Raw genomic sequence first — 18,226 nt, forward strand, 5'->3', positions numbered from 1 at the left:
GTGAAGTAGAGATGTGCAGCAAAATAGACTTCTGGCACCTGACTGCTGTTTTAAGGATAGAGAATGTCAAAGCCATCCATCCCTGGTATATACTATCCATGTATGTATACACACAGGACATGATCCTTGCCCATGTGTTAAAAGATCCCCAAAGGGCATAAGGGAGCCCTGTTTTCACTTATTCCTCTCAGTTTGTGCAGAGCATAATGGAAATTTACGGAGAATGGGAAGTCCCTAAAGCTTGTTCATGTAAGCTCAGACGGGGGTATGGGAGGCACATAGAGACCACCCATTGCCCAGATTCCTCTAGAATGCTGCATGCACAGGGCCAGGAACACTGGCTGAGGAGAGGGTTGAAACAGAGCTCTTTTAAGCCCCCTGAGTTCTCCTCCATGCACCCACACGGCATCCAGGCAGGAAAGGCTCATGCCCATATATATATATATACACCTACACACACACACACACACCTGTTTCCAAGACAGCCACATATTGCCACATGCATTTAACTAGCTAAAAACATAGAAATAGGTAAGCCTAGTTTAGTGGAAATTTCTTAAATTATATTTGAACAATAAACAGCAAGAGTAATACCGCAAAGTACTCCTCTGTTTTCATTTATATCTACAATAAACTTCTATAAACAGTTTGTCTCCCAAAAACAAAGCCCCCAATAAAATAAAATCAAAAATAAAGGTAACACCCAGTGTTCTATATTTGCAAATTTCTGGTAAGTTAAAAATAAACAAGACAAAACAAAAAAGAAGGGGAAAATTAACATAAAGGGAAAAAGAAGAGAAAGAAAAACAGACCCCACTCAGAGGTGCATATTTACATTCTTCAAACTGTAGCGGTGAAAAATAATTCTATTAAGTGCAGGACATTCCTAGTGTTGCAGTAGTGACATATTTAAGAAAGTCTCCATGAAAACAATTCTTTTGTCTGAAGAGTGATGCATTCCATGAAATATTCTAGCTTTGCCTTCACTTGCAGCCAGTGGCAGAGTCTGGATTGAACAGTTCCTTGTATAACGGAGGAAACAGTGTATTCACTATATCGGGATGAGATTGTTTAAATACCTGCAGTTTTTCTCCGTGCAAGTTGCAAAGTGCAGTGATAGTTGGTATCTTGGCTACTAACTATAAGACAGACAAAGAAGCAAATGGAGAGAAAGTTTATTCTTAAAGAAATTGTCTCATGAAATCCTGATTTCTAAACTGATTGGCTTTCCCGCTGCAATTTTCTTCTAAAAGCAGCAGCTGTGCATGAAAATGACACAGAGAGGTGTGTGCATGCGATTTGGGTTGGGGCTTCTGAGTGGGAAGTGGGGTTCTACATCCTCACATTGCTGGAGCTGCTATTTTCTGGCTACCTGAAGGAGCACCACCTGCCCTATAGATTACCTGGGTCTTAAGATCAACTTCAGAGGGCTTGTTTTATGTGTTAGGCCACTAGGTATCTAAGGACAAGAGCTAATGCTTTTCAGTGGTGGCACTACAGCTCTGGAATATCCTCTATGTGGAGCCAATAGGCTCCATCTCTGGCCAGTTTCTACAGAGAACACTTTTCATTTGACAGATTTGTTATGTTTAAAACTTTACTACTGATGTTTCTCTCCAGTAGCTTTATATGACTGCTTTTTAGTTTTATTTATACTGGTGTTTTTAATGTGTGGATTTTGCTTTCTGATTTCCTCTTCCTTGTGTTGTGACATTCCTATGAGTGCCCTTGGGACACAGGAGCAGACTATGAGCAATGGAGGCAAATATATGGAGGCACACATTCTATGCCTGTATATTTTCCTTTCCGTGGCTAATAGCAGCTCCATGGGAAAGACTTGGACCATAACATACAGGAAGCAGAAGCCCCTGGTGTGTGTGTGTATGGCTGGGGTGGCTGGCAGCTGCCCTACTGACACTAGTGTTGCTGGTGCTCATCAAATGATATGGGGTGCGGCAGGGAGGTGGCAAGGTCAGGAACACTGCACACACTCAGTGATGGAAGCACCGCCTTGGCTTCCCCATGTTGGGAGAGCAGCTCTGGGGGACTGCGGCCTCGTCATGCTGGCTGCTCCTGGTGGAGGGGAAGCGTTGGAATTCCCTTCGCCGTACCAAAGACCTTATCCAAATCAGCCCAGCTGCTTTATGAGGTTATTTTTCTTTATAAAATAAACCCAAAGCAGCTAATAATAATAATAAGCATGAAACACCATAAAACAGTTCCAATTACAGTGAAAACAGTTCAGATAACTGCATTCAAATTCACACAATAAAACTAAGAGCAGAATACAACAATTCATCATGAAGGCGGTGGGACAGGTCTCTGCTGTAAAATTTAATTAGAGCCTAATAAGTTTTTTTAAAAATAAAATAAATTAATTGTAATACAAATTATCAGAGCATGGGGATTGAAACTGAATTATTTTTCTTTGAGTTTTTATAATGTATCTTGACTGTTGTTTTAAATTGGTGGCTAACATCAGCAAGCTTGACATGCAGTTGCATTGTGCCTATTAGCCTGTGATCAGCAGATCAGCTGGAGCGAAAGGGCATGTATTCTAGCTCCATCAACACAGCTCCAAGTGCACAATCTATTGCTCTACATGCAAATCCCTTCACACAATGGATGCAGCAGATTTTAAATTCTGGGGTAGATTCTAGCATGTGTGTGGAATAGAAGCCATAGCAATGTTTGAAGATCACATGGTGAGTTCTGATATACAAGGAAAATTCCTGGGTAGGAGTGTGAAGAACTATTTGATTCAAACAAGAAAGCCTTTGGGGGCAGGAACACTGGAATCACTAATAAGGTAAAGGTAAAGGTACCCTGCCCGTACGGGCCAGTCGTGACCGACTCTGGGGTTGCGCGCCCATCTCGCTTAAGAGGCAGGGGGCCAGCGCTGTCCGGAGACACTTCCGGGTCACGTGGCCAGCGTGACAAGCTGCACCTGGCGAGCCAGCGCAGCACACAAAAACGCCGTTTACCTTCCCGCTATAAAGCGGTACCTATTTATCTACTTGCACTAAGGGTGCTTTCGAATTGCTAGGTGGGCAGGAGCTGGGACCGAACAACGGGAGCTCACCCCGCCGTGGGGATTCGAACCGCCGACCATGCAATCGGCAAGTCCTAGGTGCTGAGGTTTTACCCACAGCGCCACCCGCGTCCCTGCGGAATCACTAATAGCCAATCAAAAAAAGAGGGGAATTAAAATCAATATTAATTAACTGTACACTTTTTATGTAGGAGTGTCAGTTTGTGTACTGAAGAGCTACCTTTGCCAAAGTCTCATCGTCAAGATGATTCTTCTGGATCACATGTTGAAGTGCAAAATAAATCTTTTCCTGAAGCTTCTGGACTTTCCTTGGTTCCAACAGCCAAGCCCGATCTGGCCAAAAGAAATAAAATAAATTCAAATGAAGGCATAAACTAAAGCCAGAAAGATGGAAAGATGACTTGTAGCAATAGGTGTTAATAGTGTTGTGGTCCCAGTTGCAGAGCCCCCCCTCCCTGCGCAGAAGCTATAGCTAAGGCATAAAGGAAGAAACTCAACCAGACTACAATCTGGATTAGAAACGGACACAACTTTATTGATTCCAGATGCAGGTGGACTTTTGCTCAGGCATTGGGTGCATATCCATCCAGCCTCCTGCTGGAGGGCTGAAACTCTGACAGCGTGGTGCCAAGGTTTATGGTGTCCCCAAGAAGCCAAACTACCAAGGTGGCCATTCCCACCTGCCCCACACTTGACTTCTGGACAGAGACTTCCACTAAGGCCCCTCTAACAGGGTATCCTGAGGACACACCTGCTCTTTGGTCAGGGTGATGCACCAATTCAACTGGGACCTTGATAACTAGGATTCCACCCTGTGCCTTACCTGCCCAAAGTTGCCATGGGGAAAGTTGCTCGTTTTGCTATGGGAAAGGCAAAACCTCGCCTGTTTGCAGGCAAATTTCTTCCTGGCTCCAAATATGGCAACCATTAGTAACCAGAGCAAGGTCAGGTATTACAAGGAGGCAAACATGATTAAAACAAGCAACTACAATGAAAATATGGTAAAACAAGGAATAGTAAAAAAACAAACAAACAAGTGACTTGGAATGCAAAATAAGGTTAAACAAGACACATTACAAAAGCATGACAAGGAGGGAGGGAGGGTTTGCTCTTCTGCCAGCTGTGATGAAGGTGCCAGGCTCAGTTGGCTTTAAAGCATCCCTGGTGGACTGGAGAAGAAGCATCTGCTTCCCAGTCCATGAGGCTCTGCTCCCTCAGGCGCCCAGGATTTGGTGGGCAATCCCATCCTGCAATGTGTCCGGCCATGCCCACGAGTCCTGGCTGCCACGACAGGCCACAACTGCCTTCCACCCGAATAGGGTAAGTGGCCATTGTAACCCCACCATCAGGAGGAAGTGCAATATTTTAGCTCCCCATCTCAAAAGAGCTAAGTTTTTAGTACTTGGGTTTATCTGATATTAGCTTTCACTTTAGGTGCAGGTAGCACTGCATTCCTCTCTACCCTTGCCCTATGGCTTTCCCAGCCCCTGGAAGATGCTCACATATCACAGCTGTACTAGGCAGGTTCTGGGGAAAATAGATGTTTTGGAATCTTACCACACAATCTAACAGACCACTGTGTAAGTCTATGATTGGGACACTAATTTGTGAAACTTGAAACCACATAACTTTAAAGGACGTTCCACTGAAAACAAGAATGTTTGTTTCCATTGCAAGCAATGTGGTTTGAACCAATATGCTGAATGTCCTCTCCCAGTTCCTGCTCTGACTGAAGATTGGTGCTTTCTGGTTCTTGGACTAGAAATGGCATCTTTTCTGCTGTAGTTCTGAGCCTCTTATTTTCTCATATGTGGAGATATTAGGCAGTGGCCAGAGCAGTCCTGGTTTAGCTGCTTTCCTGCAATTTTCATTTTTTCTTTTTATTATCCTGTTGATGAATTCCATCAAGATAATGCTGCATGTAACAGGGGCAACAAAATAATACTTCGGTTCTATCCTTGAAATATCAAATAACTGCCAGGAAAACGTCCACAAGTTTAGTAATGGAATTGAATTAAAGTGCAATGGAAACTTTGCTGTACAATATCCAGAGTTATATGGCTATATAGTCCGTATGCCATACCTGTTCTGTATTGAAACATGCACACAGCAGCAGTTGTAACTTGTAACATCAATTCTTCTCCTTCTCCACTAATCCTATTTTACAGTTTGGCATGCCTGGCCATTTCACCCTTCAGGTTTAGCTGTGCAAATTGCCACTGCCTGAAAGCCCACCTCCTTCCCTGCAGAGAGGTTTCTCTTGGTAGTTCCATTGTCCTCAGCATCTTAAAAGTGGTTGGCATTCTCTCTGGCAGTTGTGTAACTCCCTCCCCACAGAGATACATCTGGCATCTTCTTTATGCAGCTTTTGGCAAATACTGAAGATGCTGTTGCAATACAGTATACAGTTACTGACTCACACTTGCATGCATGAAAGGGTTAACTTGGGCCCTGAGCTCAAGCTGCCAATGGGTGGAGTTTAGTGGGCTCCCAGCAACTTTTGACCCCCCCTTTCCTCTCTCTGCTGTCTTCCTGGATGAAAGGAGTCATGTGGAATGGCTCCCTGACAAAGAAAAATCAAGTGAATGAATCTCTCTAAAATAGATTTTACACCCTGCAGCTTTCCTAAAGCTTGCACGATCCTTTTGTGATGAAACCAAGTTCTTTTCTTTTAAGTCATTTGGATCCTTTTTTCTTCTTTGCTTTTCTGCCTGTGGGTGGAGACTTTTTCTGCTGTAACTCCTGAAACTCTGAGTAACCTCTTCAATTATTTGGAAAACTAAATGTCTGATTTATTCTAGTATTTTCATGCAGATTGTTTGTTTAAAGGTTGATGAGGTGAGATTTAAATCTAACCAAGTTTTAATGTGCCTGGTAGCTATGAGAGAGTAAAAAATCCCTTCCAAGCCTCTTTCTCCAACAGATGTAGCTCTTTATGCTGGCTGTTGGCACCTGAGATGTATATCTTTTAGGAACCACATCATTTCTGTGATTTCAGGTTGTTTTCAACATTGTGTTTTAATTGTTGTGACCTAACAACAACAACAACAACAACAACCTACACTGGTTGTTCAGCCGCTGCTCTCTTCCATGTGAAAAAGGAAGTGTCACCAGGTTATGTGCTGCTGTGAAGCACTTTAAAAAACCTGCCACATGAATCAGGATAAACTTACCCACTATGCAGAAGCACTGCAATATAATACACTATGGTAAAGTCCAAGCCATGCAGTAGAACAGTGTGGTCAGTCCCCAGCTAGCATGGCAACGGTTTGGCGTGATAGCACCATCCATCACCATCTGGCCGACCATTGCTCATTCCTGCTCTAGCACATATTTACCCAAGTTTGTTACTGTAAACTTCAGGGATCATGTAGCCCAGCTTCAATGCTTAACCTCTTCAGTTGTAATTTTTATTGAATTACAGGCAAAATACAAGACAGATCAAACCCATTCAGTAATTTAACGTACGTACTTATGTGAAGAACAACAGTAACCAGCATAGGCTGAAAAGAACTGGAAATAGTGAAGTTTCTATGGGATGCAGGTGGGAAAGTATAATTTGTTGAAGATAACTACCTGGTGATATCAGAACAGCAGATGAAAACAAGGCAATTTCCTCCTCAGTCAGCTGCAAGGAACATAAATTCTTTGCAAAGTCAAATGCTTCGTTCACGAGGTCATCAGAACCTGTGTGCAGAAGACAAAGTCAACATAAAATCATATTGTTTCACATGTAATGTTTTCCCAGGAATATTATTGTGATCAAATGCATGCATGTGTCCATAATGAATGGGCATCAGTTCTCTTCCATTTCCCTTATATCCAGGCAGTGAAACAAATATATCATGCAGAAGAACCAGTCAGTTTCCTACACTAACAACACATACATTCTTGGTGCTTAGAGATAGTTATGAGGAAAAATAGTTTCAATCTTCCCTGAAGAGCTGCTGATCAGAACATTAGCATGAGTACATGAGAACTGAGGATATTTTCTCTGGGGTCTGTAAGGGATGTTCAGCAAGCATGGCTTTCACTGCTATCGTACTTCAGTGACAGGACAACAGACCACTTGTCATTTTTCTTATAGCTGCTAAAGACAGAGAAGGCCCATTTCTTGTGCAAATGAGAAGCTAACTAAACTATTGCCTTTGGGCGATTTATTTGAGGCCTTATACAACTTGCCTCATATATATCCTAAAGATACAACATTTTGAATCCAGAGTTCCTGTGAGTGAAACTCCAGTCATGGGAAGTTCCTACTGGAAGAAGTTGGTTGTATTTTGTTGATTCCTCCTTTCCATCTGCAACCTCTGAAATAACTGCTAAAGAGCATCATACTCTGATGAACATGGTAGGTTGGAGGGGAGGCTTAAGGGGGAACTGGTAAAAATCATCTTTATTCAGTGGGAACCTTAGCTGAATCTCATGCTCTTTCACAAGTTCTTCCATCTACAGAGGTAACTCTGGATCCAATCAGTACCCTTGAGTATGCCAGAAAAAAGCACTGGATCCAACCTCGTGGAAAACTCAAAAAGAGAAAGAACCAACTATTGTGCCGAATGCTACAAAGAAGGCTAGGTATGTTTTCAGTTACTTTTCTAATCTTTCTGTGTAATGAGTTATAGTTTTACAGCAGATTATCAGTTGTTGCCAATTCTATAGTCAGAAAAGAACTCCTCCCACAAGCCCGATTGAAACATAACAACATAAGTGTGATATGAGGTTCCAGTCAAATATATAGTTGTATGTGCTTATTTACTCATTTAAAGCACTTTTACTCCAGTCTTTAAAAGAAGACAAGACTCTCCAGAGTGGCTGACAAAGTTCAGAGATAAGAAATAAGAAGATAAGAAATAATTCCAACTCATTTCCACCGGAGTTTAATGTACAGACCTGTGCCTTGTATTGTGGCTTAAATTTATTTGGCACACTTACGAAGGTACACTTATAAGTGGATACTAATAGAATCCCTTTTCATGAATCAGCTTTACCTTTTGTTCTTGATCACTTCACGATTATTATAATTTTACTCTGATTACTCTCACAGTTTATATTTGAGCATTAATTTTGTTTCCACCATACAATAGTAATATAAAGGAGGCTCACAAAAAGATATAAAGCAGTGAAATACAACAGTACAAATGGGACAGCAGCATATTGGCCCAGTATACCTGAAGGAGAATCACCACCCCCATTGTTCAGCCCAGACACCTCTGAGAGCCTTCTGGTGGTTCCCTCACTGCAAGAAATGAAGTTACAGGGAACCAGGCAGAGGGCCTTCTCAGCAGTGACACCCTCCTTTCAGATGAATACCATTCCTTCAGATGTCAAGGAGATAAAGGACTACACAACTTTTAGAAGACAGCTGAATGCAGCCATTTATCAGGAAGTTTTTAATGTTTGACATTTTCTTATGTTTTATATGTGCTGTAAGCCACCCAGAGTGGCTGGGGAAAACCCAGCCAGATGGGTGAGGTACAGTTATTATTATTATTATTATTATTATTATTATTATTATTATTAGTCAAGGGTGGTGCAATTAAGGGCTTATCCACACTTACCTTTGCCTCGCTCTTTCCAGGCACAGGCCTGTGCTTTAAAGCTCTGTGTCCGTGCATTTTTTTCTTGCCCTGAGCTTTCCCTGTGAATACTTGCTCTTTAGTGCTCAGTCAGAGTAAACATCGGTTCAGGTTTTCCACCTTCAGTGTACATTAGCATCATTTTTATACCTTATACAGTAAATAAAAAACTTAAGTGGATCCAAGCCCTGATTTACATTCTTTCTCCTTTGCCCTTTCCCCAAATCTTAATATGGCGTTAATGTTTCTCCCAGCTCTGTTTACCCAAAGGGCTGGAGAAGAAGCATCTAAAATGATGATTATACAATCAGAGGTTCAGATTAACGAGAGTGTTATTAACCTATGACCTCACTTACATGGAAACAAGCAGTGCCTGGGGAATGACAGTGGAATCTAACAGATTCTTTTTATTTCAAATATCTTCAATGGTGCTGAGTTGATACTCATTTGATAATATATGGCTGCAGGTGCCACCGCTATATACCCAGATCACACCACAATTTTATGGCTTGAGTAAACAATGAAGAAACCACCATACCCAAAGCCTTGAACATTTGCATCCCTCCATATTTTCCTTCAAACAGAACAGTGTTGTTGAGTGGATTGAAGGCACGGCACATTCTGACTAAAACCACTTCCAAGCAGCCTGGAAAGACAGCAAAAGTTACTGTACTGATATATCATGATGAGATATTTGCATTCAGCCATTTTCTGGAAGCAGAAGGTATTCACAAACAAATTCTTATTCCTGATCTCCACAGCTAGATGCAATGGCTAGTGCAAGCCAGCCTGCAGCTCTTCTTTTGCAATTGTGGGATTTTGGTAATATTCTGTGAAAAAGGCAGTGAATGAGCGGATGAGCTGCTTCTCCCCTGTCACAGAAGGGAGAAGTCACAGAATTACTCTAATCATAACAGTGCTGGCTGAATATGCATGGAAACAGTATTGGACGACTCAATTGTGAGAATGTATTGTGGACCACCAGGCCCTTGCTTTGCTTATTTTGGAGCTGAGGTTGTCCTGCAAAAGTAAAAAACTGTCCAGCATGCTTTGCTCGAAAAATCTCCCCCACCTCATTAAGAGAAAAAAGAACAACCGAATATAATTTTAAACCAACAAAATATATGTAAAATATTGTGTTCTCTAAACACTTTTGTTGCATTTATTTATTTATTTATTTATTTATTTATTTATTTATTTATTTATGATAGGCATTGGAAGAAAAAAAACAGCATTAGAAGATAGCTGCTTGGCTGAAGTGATGATAATGCAGTTCTGTAGTGAAGTTGATTTTATCAGTCTTTTTTGTCCTTTTTCCAGCTCAGCATTATTTGCAGGGCAACCCTATCCATGTCTTTTCAGAAGTAAGTCCCACTGAGTTCAAAGGGTACAAGCATTTTAAAACTCTCACTTCTACTCAGGTGTAAGGGGGTACAACGGGATATCCTCTGTACATTTGGGTCATAGTCAAATTTTAGGCATTGTTTAACACTCCAGCTTTTTCAGTGACATAGCGTGATGTCCCATCTGATACCCTGTTTGAATCCTGAAGCTGATTTATCAATGTAAGCTTTGGTAATTCTGTTCCTCAAATACTGCTGTTAGTAAATTAACTTCCCCAACCTGATCCCCTCCAGGAGTTGAGCTACAACTCCCATGAGCCCCAGCCAGCTGTTGTTGTTTAAAACACCTGGAGGGCCCTTGGTCATGAAGGCTAATGGAAACACTGACACCATCCCTGTTTACTCACCTGATTTGAGAAGTAGAATTTGATCATTTTGACAGAGTTCCATGAAGCCTGTTATCCGCTTTGCAAATTCCACCACGTACTGAATGGCATGTGTGATCTGGATTGCACACTGCTGCCATAATGCTTCTCTTGACTTCCAGAAGAAATGTGCGTGCAAAAGGAGAGCAGATAGTAATCATAAAGCAAGTTGATCCTTCAGACATGAAATGAATGTATGCTCTTCAGCCACATGATCAATAATATATTGATGACAATTACTCATGTGATAGGTGCAGATCTTATGGTTACTGAAGCAATAGGTGGTATTCAACTAAGCTTTACTTCAAGTAGACCCACTGAAATGTGTGACATGACTTAAGTATTTTAATAGGTCTTCTCAGAAAAACTTAGTTGAATACCACCCATTGTGCAGATGCTTTAACCTACTATGATAATTACTAAGTGCATAAATTAAAATAGCAAGAAAAAATAAGACTATTTAATAGGACTGTTTTGTGGTGTTAAACACAAAAATATTCATGTAAGTCCAGGGTGCAAATTTCAGGGTGTACTCACTGCTGAATTGACCTCCTCTGAGGAACTCCATAGTGCAACCACTCCCTGCCCAAAGCAGCGTGATGTCAGTGCTGTTCTGCTCATTGGCACTGACAGCATCACTTGCCAAGGAACAACTGGGAGCAAATGAAAATGCCCAATGTAAACGGCCGCACACACCTGTCAAAGCAGTCTATATGTTGGGTCCAGTTTCCCACCCCTGCTCTAAGGTAGAGATGTGCATGTATCACCTGGTTTCTGGAGAATGTGCTTTTTCCTTCCCATTAGGTTTATTCAGACTTTTCTGTCCAGTGAGCCCCTGAGCTTCCACCGGCAGATCGAGGGACATCTGAGTCCATCAAACTCCTGTATGTTTTATTATCTGAGTGGAGGAGGATCCACACCAACATCTCATAAAAAGGCCCTGACACATGTGGGAACTGCTAATTTTAGGGAACAACACAAATCCACCAATGGGACTCAGTTCCCATGTCTTTTAGACCATGTTCCCTCACAGAGCTGAAGAGGACAAGGAGCAAAGCCCCAAGAGTGGCTGGTGTAACCTGTTTGAGCAAGGCTTGTTCTAACACATGGAGCATCTTTTTGCTCCAGTGCCTGTTTATGACTGGGTTCCTTGTGCAGTGCTTGTGGGTGCTCTGGAGTCCTCAGACTCGCCCCTTGGCATCCATTGAGCCAGCCTTCCAGCTGGCTGCTAAAACTTTATTCTAAAAGGAAAAGGGACCCTGCTGCTACTGGGTAAGGGATGTCCTATTCAACAACAATAATAATTTATTATTTATACCCCACCCATCATACTGGGTTGCCCCAACCACTCTGGGCAGCCTCCAACTTAATAAAACATTACAAACATAATAAAACATTATCATTAAAAAACTTCCCTATCCAGGGCTGCCTTCTGATGTCTTCTAAAGGTTGCATCTCATTGGCTTGGGGAAGGGGGTGTCACATAAACGCCATACCCTCCAACATTTCTCTAGTGAAACATTTCTCCTAAGGAAAAGTGGGACATTCCAGTATCAAATCAGAAACCGGGAAGACTTCTGTAAACCTGGGGCTGTCCCTGGAAAATATGGACACTTGGAGGGTCTGTTATTTTATTTGTTTATTGGATGTGTGTGTTGGTGTTTGCCATAGTTCTCCACTGAATTCCTCCCTAAGACATTGCTCCTGTTTTAAAATGTCCTTTTCCAAAAGTGCTGTCCTCACGTGTGTTATCCAGAAATTAATTGGCAGAAATAATGCACAGAACAACAGTGATTAGGAATGAGTAACAACAACAACAATAATAATAATAATAATAATAATAATTTATATGCTGCCCATCTGACAAGAATATAGAAGCCTAATACAGTGAGTTGTGTTTTTGGTACCTTGCTCTGGTATTCTTTGACTTCTTCATATGTGTGGGTTTGCCAGGCCAGCTGGTGTAGTTCCTCTATTGTGTACTGACATGTCTCCAAATGGGACTTAATGATATTCTGTGCAATTCGGTCTAAGAAAGAGGAACAAAAAGGAAGAAACTCTGCTTCACAATCATTATTATTTTAAATATACTTTGTTTTACATTGCTCTAATCATGTTTTCTTTTGCTAAGAAGGCAGGACAGAATTAAATAATAATGTTATCTAGTAATACTAGGATAATAGTAAAGATGAGGATAACAACAGCCAATCCTTTACTGCAGTGACCATACGATGAGCTGGCAGCTGAACAATAGTCTCAAGAACACTTTCCCCATTGCTACAACACACTGGGCACTTTTTTTTAGTGGTACTGTACTCCACTGCCAGGAGCACATTTTGGGGAATACTGAATAAACAATTCAGAGTAATGTAGAAGCAGCAATTTATTACTTGCACTTTCTATTAATTTGTCTTTGCAAGGGTCAAATAACATAACCTGATAATCAGCCAACAACAAACACAAATCTTTGGTTGTACATCTTGCTTGAACATCACTCCTGTGGCCATAAGGTGATGCAAAACAGCAACTAACAGTAAGTACATGTGGAATGCAAGTGCTGCAAAATTGAAGTGGAAGAGATTCAAGCCCATATTGGGGAATGTACACTTGTGCAATTAAAGTGGACGAAACTGCTTTACCCCCACCATGCAACAAATCCACTTTAAAAAAGTAACAGACTCTTTTGTGGTCAGGAAAGTAATGGGGAAATGCATTTTTGAAAAGGGTGGAATGAATGAATGGCTTATAAACACCCCAAAAGGAATACTTCTTCGTATCTGAAGAAGTGTGTATGCACACGAAAGCTCATACCAAGAACTAACTTAGTTGGTCTTTAAGGTGCTACTGGAAGGAAATTTTTTTTTTTGTTTTGACCCCAAAAGGAAATCAGGATAAATTCAGGAAGCTTGCTCCTTGCAAATCAATAAGAATGAATGCTCAATAAAAAATGAATATAATCTAACTTCTACAAGCAAAACAGGATGAATGCTCAATATATAGGTTGTCTGCAGGAGCCCTGGAAAACAGGGAATGAGACATTCTGCAATATAGTACAATAGCTACCGGTATATTCTACCATATTGCACAACTGCTGAAAAAGCCAGTAAGACACAACAAGGACACTCAATATGAGCTGAGCTGAGCTGCTTCTCTGCTCAAAATGGCACTCGTTTTGCCATTTTGAGCAGAGAAGCAGCTCAGCTCAGCTCATGGATCTGGAAGTATGCATTATTTAATTAATCCATTTATTTAAAATATTAATGATTCAAATATGCATTGCAGTATAAAAGAGAAATAAATAAAAATTATTAATACCAAGTACAACATGTGTATGGAGAAGCAGCAAAAACTATAAGGCACAATGAAGCAGAATAAACATTAAAAATTCCATGACAAATAAAGGGTGACTTGGCTTAGCACTGAAAAGATTTTAATTATGGCACCAAAGATCAGCTTGTATAGCATACTTCCACTAAAGGAGGCACTCAGAGAAGAACCTCAAATGAAGACTTTTAAGACATGGGCAGACTGTTATGGGAAGAGTTGTTCCATTAGGCATTTGGGTCCCAAGCCATTTATGAATTCAGTGGTAGGTGCCAGCTCCTGGATTTGGCTTTGAGGTGAACAGGCAGACAATGCAGTTCGTCCAATAAATTGTGTAATTCAAATCTACTTGGCTAAACCAGCCAGAATTTTGTAAGCCAAGTTCTACTTCAAGTCATCTTCAGGGACAACACCACTTGCGTGTCAAGGTCCCCAAGATACTCCCCCCCCCCAAAAATAACACACACATCACATAGAATTTTTGTTTAAGGTTTTTGGCATAATTTTGGCCACAACTTTATTAACATACATGGATGTGAGTGGTTGCTTAGACAGTGGTTAGGACTATCTGTCCCCCTGCTTGGGGACAGAACTGACTTCTGGATTCCAGCGAAAGTCAGTAAGAGGAAACAATATTGGGGAGAAACTGGAGCTGCGCCACAGGCCCTCACCTTCTCCCCGCATGCTCCCAGGGGTTTACGGGGGCCAAATTCGATTCCAGTGATTTGGACGAAAGCATAACAAGCTCCTGAATTCCTTTAACGGAATTCCCTTGCAGCAGCAGCATTGGAGGGGCAGGCACAGCCAATCCTTACCCCTCCTCCAACCAATTTTTAACCAATGCCTAACCGCAACCTTACAAGTTGTGACGATTTGTTATGCAGTAGGCAAAGACCAAATGGCACCGGCCAATCAGCCAAATTGACAAAATTCCTACCAAGCCCCTGACCCAACGGCAGACGACCCCATGACAGGCATAGCAAGGTCAACACACAAGACTAGTGGGGTGCCACAGGGTTCTGTCTTGGGCCCGGTGTTATTCAACATCTTTATCAACGACTTGGATGATGGACTCAGGGGCATCCTGATCAAATTTGCAGATGACACCAAACTGGGAGGGGTGGCTAACACCCCAGAGGACAGGATCACACTTCAAAAAGACCTTGACAGATTAGAGAACTGGGCCAAAACAAACAAGATGAATTTTAACAGGGAGAAATGTAAAGTATTGCACTTGGGCAAAAAAAATGAGAGGCACAAGTACAAGATGGGTGACACCTGGCTTGAGAGCAGTACATGTGAAAAGGATCTAGGAGTCTTGGTTGACCACAAACTTGACATGAGCCAACAGTGTGACGCGGCAGCTAAAAAAGCCAATGCAATTCTGGGCTGCATCAATAAGAGTATAGCATCTAGGTCAAGGGAAGTAATAGTGCCACTGTATTCTGCTCTGGTCAGACCTCACCTGGAGTACTGTGTCCAGTTCTGGGCACCACAGTTCAAAAAGGACACTGACAAACTGGAACGTGTGCAGAGGAGGGCAACCAAAATGGTCAAAGGCCTGGAAACGATGCCTTATGAGGAACGGCTAAGGGAGCTGGGCATGTTTAGCCTGGAGAAGAGGAGGTTAAGGGGTGATATGATAGCCATGTTCAAATATATAAAAGGATGTCACATAGAGGAGGGAGAAAGGTTGTTTTCTGCTGCTCCAGAGAAGCGGACACGGAGCAATGGATCCAAACTACAAGAAAGAAGATTCCACCTAAACATTAGGAAGAACTTCCTGACAGTAAGTGCTGTTCGACAGTGGAATTTGCTGCCAAGGAGTGTGGTGGAGTCTCCTTCTTTGGAGGTCTTTAAGCAGAGGCTTGACAACCATATGTCAGGAGTGCTCTGATGGTGTTTCCTGCTTGGCAGGGGGTTGGACTCGATGGCCCTTGTGGTCTCTTCCAACTCTATGATTCTATGATTCTATGATTCTAAAATAAGGGAGGGAGGGCGGGTGATCTGGTGCACGCAGCGAAAGAGAAAGCTGAACGCTGTGTGCACTGCTTAAAAAACCTCTGTTCCCTCCCCCAAATTAGCAACATCAAAATTACCCCAGCAACTCAAACTACCAATCCCTACCAGAGACCAACCATCCCAACCCGCCTGGCAATAGAGGGGTGGCTTGGCTGGCCCCCACCGCAACACGGGCTCTCTTTTAATGAGAACACACCATACAAGACAGTACAGAAATCCAGCTGGGAGGTCCCCAGAGCAGGGATCACTGTCCCAGGCAACCCATGTAGATGGCAGGCAAGAGGCACTCAGTGCCACTGAGGAAACCTGGGCCGCCAAGGCCCAGCCCCCTGTATAGGCAGGCTTGTGTCCCATAAAGACTGTAAGATATAGATACATATTTTAGGATCTGTGGTCACTGTGAGACCAAGTACCATTCTAGTTTCACCCAATGAACCCTGCGAAGTGATCCCAGTCACTTCACAAGCTTCTGGTAAAAGGACAGATTTCCCTATGGCAGCAATGTAGGCACAGGTTCACATTCACAGTGCGCATATGCACTCCTTGCTACAAATGCAGCCAATCTCAAATGGATCTGCATTGATAGTATTTTTTAAATTAAAAAAATCTCAATTTTTGGTAACGGGGCAAGATGTTGAAATTCCAATCAAACCTCCAAAATCCTGGCCATTGAGCCACTGCATACAAACAGCTTTCCAAGCAATAACAGAAATCATGCGGAGAATTCCAAGCAACCTCCACAAAGTAGCCAAAACCACTTAACAACCACCTGGCACTATTATTGATCGGCATAGCTAATATTTAAACCTTTGAAGCACTGCTCCTCTTAAACTATTTTGTCTCATAAATGTTAGTTATCTTGAAATAAGTTGGTTCAGCAGCTTTTGAAGTTAAAGCCCTCTGCCGCTCCACATCATAGCTTTCTGTGCATGTGCCCCTTGTTCCTCAGGATGATGGCAAACCTCCCTCTAGGTGTGCAAAGCCTTAGGGTGGGCAGCAGAAGCAGCCGCTGCCAGCAAGGCTGTGTGTGCTGGCATCTGAAAACAAGCCAGGTGCAAAGACAGCCTTGAGATTCTTGTGCCGCAGGCCAGCGAAGCTGGAATGTATCAAAGAAAGGCTGTGCTTGGACTCAGGGGACCCGAGTCTGACAGCTCATTCTGTGGGCTGATTAGAGTTACATAAGCATCGGAGGCTGCTTGCTTGCTTAGTTGGCATTGATGAAAGAGAGAAAGGGATTAGTCTTCGAATGGAAGACAGTGGGCTGAAAGGTCTTTTGAAAAAGCCACAAAAAAGCTAGAGATGAAGAGTCCAACTTAATGTGAGCTTTTTCATAGACTAGCCAACAACAGAACACATGCCAGTTAAAGTGGGTGGGCGGGTAAGAGGAGCAGAGATCTGTTTTTACCCAGACACTTCAGAATGAATGCAACTTTCTAGCCCGTCAAGAGGCCTGGTGCCTCAACCAATAAAGTCTCCATGATCCATATTTCCTGCTATTCAGAATCCCCACGTTATGTTGGCCATGGAGCATACTCACCACAAAACTTCTTGTTCACTGGTTAGAATTACTTTCTTTATGTAGAACTACAGCAGGTAACACGCAAATTATTTTCTTCAGATCATTTGGATGAGTCTTCACTATCAGATTATTATTTTCCCTTTCTTTCTTGGAGAAGAGTAACCCTTTCCCAAACAGAGCTAGTGAGGAGAAATGGAAATGCTGAGAAAGGAAACGTCTCTTCCAGTGCTGCAGAGGCAAAGTGGACAAGGAGTGTGGGGAGGGATCTTAAAGATCATCCAGTCCGCTGCCTCTTGATGGGGCACTCCCTGCCCCAGTGAGCCCAAAATATGGGGTTTGCTGGGGCAAGCTCATCCCGGTTAAGTATGGGAACACCTATCTCTTCATCAAAGAAACGTCAGGCATCTCCAGTTTCCTGCATTTTTCATGCGTGATCAAACTTAACCAGTATGTCTCTGTCCTTATTTCTCTCTCCCTCCCACCACAATCCTCTCAAATTTTATTCTATTGCTCTCGTACACTAGTTGTTTCATTTTGCATTAATTTCATCTCATGGGTCACAGTGCTAATATCAGAAATTATGGATGAATCTACACTTAAGGTTTTTAATGTTCAGGAAGGGTTAAGGAATGGTTTGGATAACATATATGGACACATAACGCCTTACTTTTAACATTCAGAATGTGTTATTAAAATGTGACACTAGAGGGTGGTGCAGTGCAACCAGGAGTAGGGAGACAGCATTTTGGTGAAAAAAACAAAGGTAATAAATGCTTTATTTTACAAGTGACATTTTAGAACAATGTATCTAATATGGTTCTAATAACATTAAATAGGTCAGTGTAGATCCAGCCTATGTTGCCATTGGGGGAAGAAAGGGATTTTACATTATATTCAGCAGAAAAACAATCTATGACTCTCCTTTGTGTCATTCAGTAAAAAGTGACCTGGGTTCACATTTT

The 18,226-nt window shown here is 42.1% G+C and overlaps 1 protein-coding gene across 1 annotated transcript in view; it reads right to left on the reverse strand.

Moving 5' to 3' along the window:
• Positions 1-541: 541 nt before the first annotated feature.
• The window catches only part of RORB (RAR related orphan receptor B), a 141,569-nt gene continuing 123,884 nt past the window's right edge, over positions 542-18,226 (reverse strand). The window contains exons 5-10 of the mRNA XM_053409155.1: positions 12,307-12,428; positions 10,382-10,514; positions 9,170-9,277; positions 6,629-6,739; positions 3,273-3,385; positions 542-1,139 (exon numbers count right to left, since the gene is read on the reverse strand). Of these exons, the coding sequence (XP_053265130.1) occupies positions 984-1,139; positions 3,273-3,385; positions 6,629-6,739; positions 9,170-9,277; positions 10,382-10,514; positions 12,307-12,428 (743 nt within the window). The 3' untranslated portion in view covers positions 542-983. The remainder of the gene's footprint in view (positions 1,140-3,272; positions 3,386-6,628; positions 6,740-9,169; positions 9,278-10,381; positions 10,515-12,306; positions 12,429-18,226) is intronic.

The sequence above is a fragment of the Podarcis raffonei genome, chromosome 11 (assembly GCF_027172205.1).
Source record: "Podarcis raffonei isolate rPodRaf1 chromosome 11, rPodRaf1.pri, whole genome shotgun sequence".
NCBI lineage: Eukaryota > Metazoa > Chordata > Lepidosauria > Squamata > Lacertidae > Podarcis > Podarcis raffonei.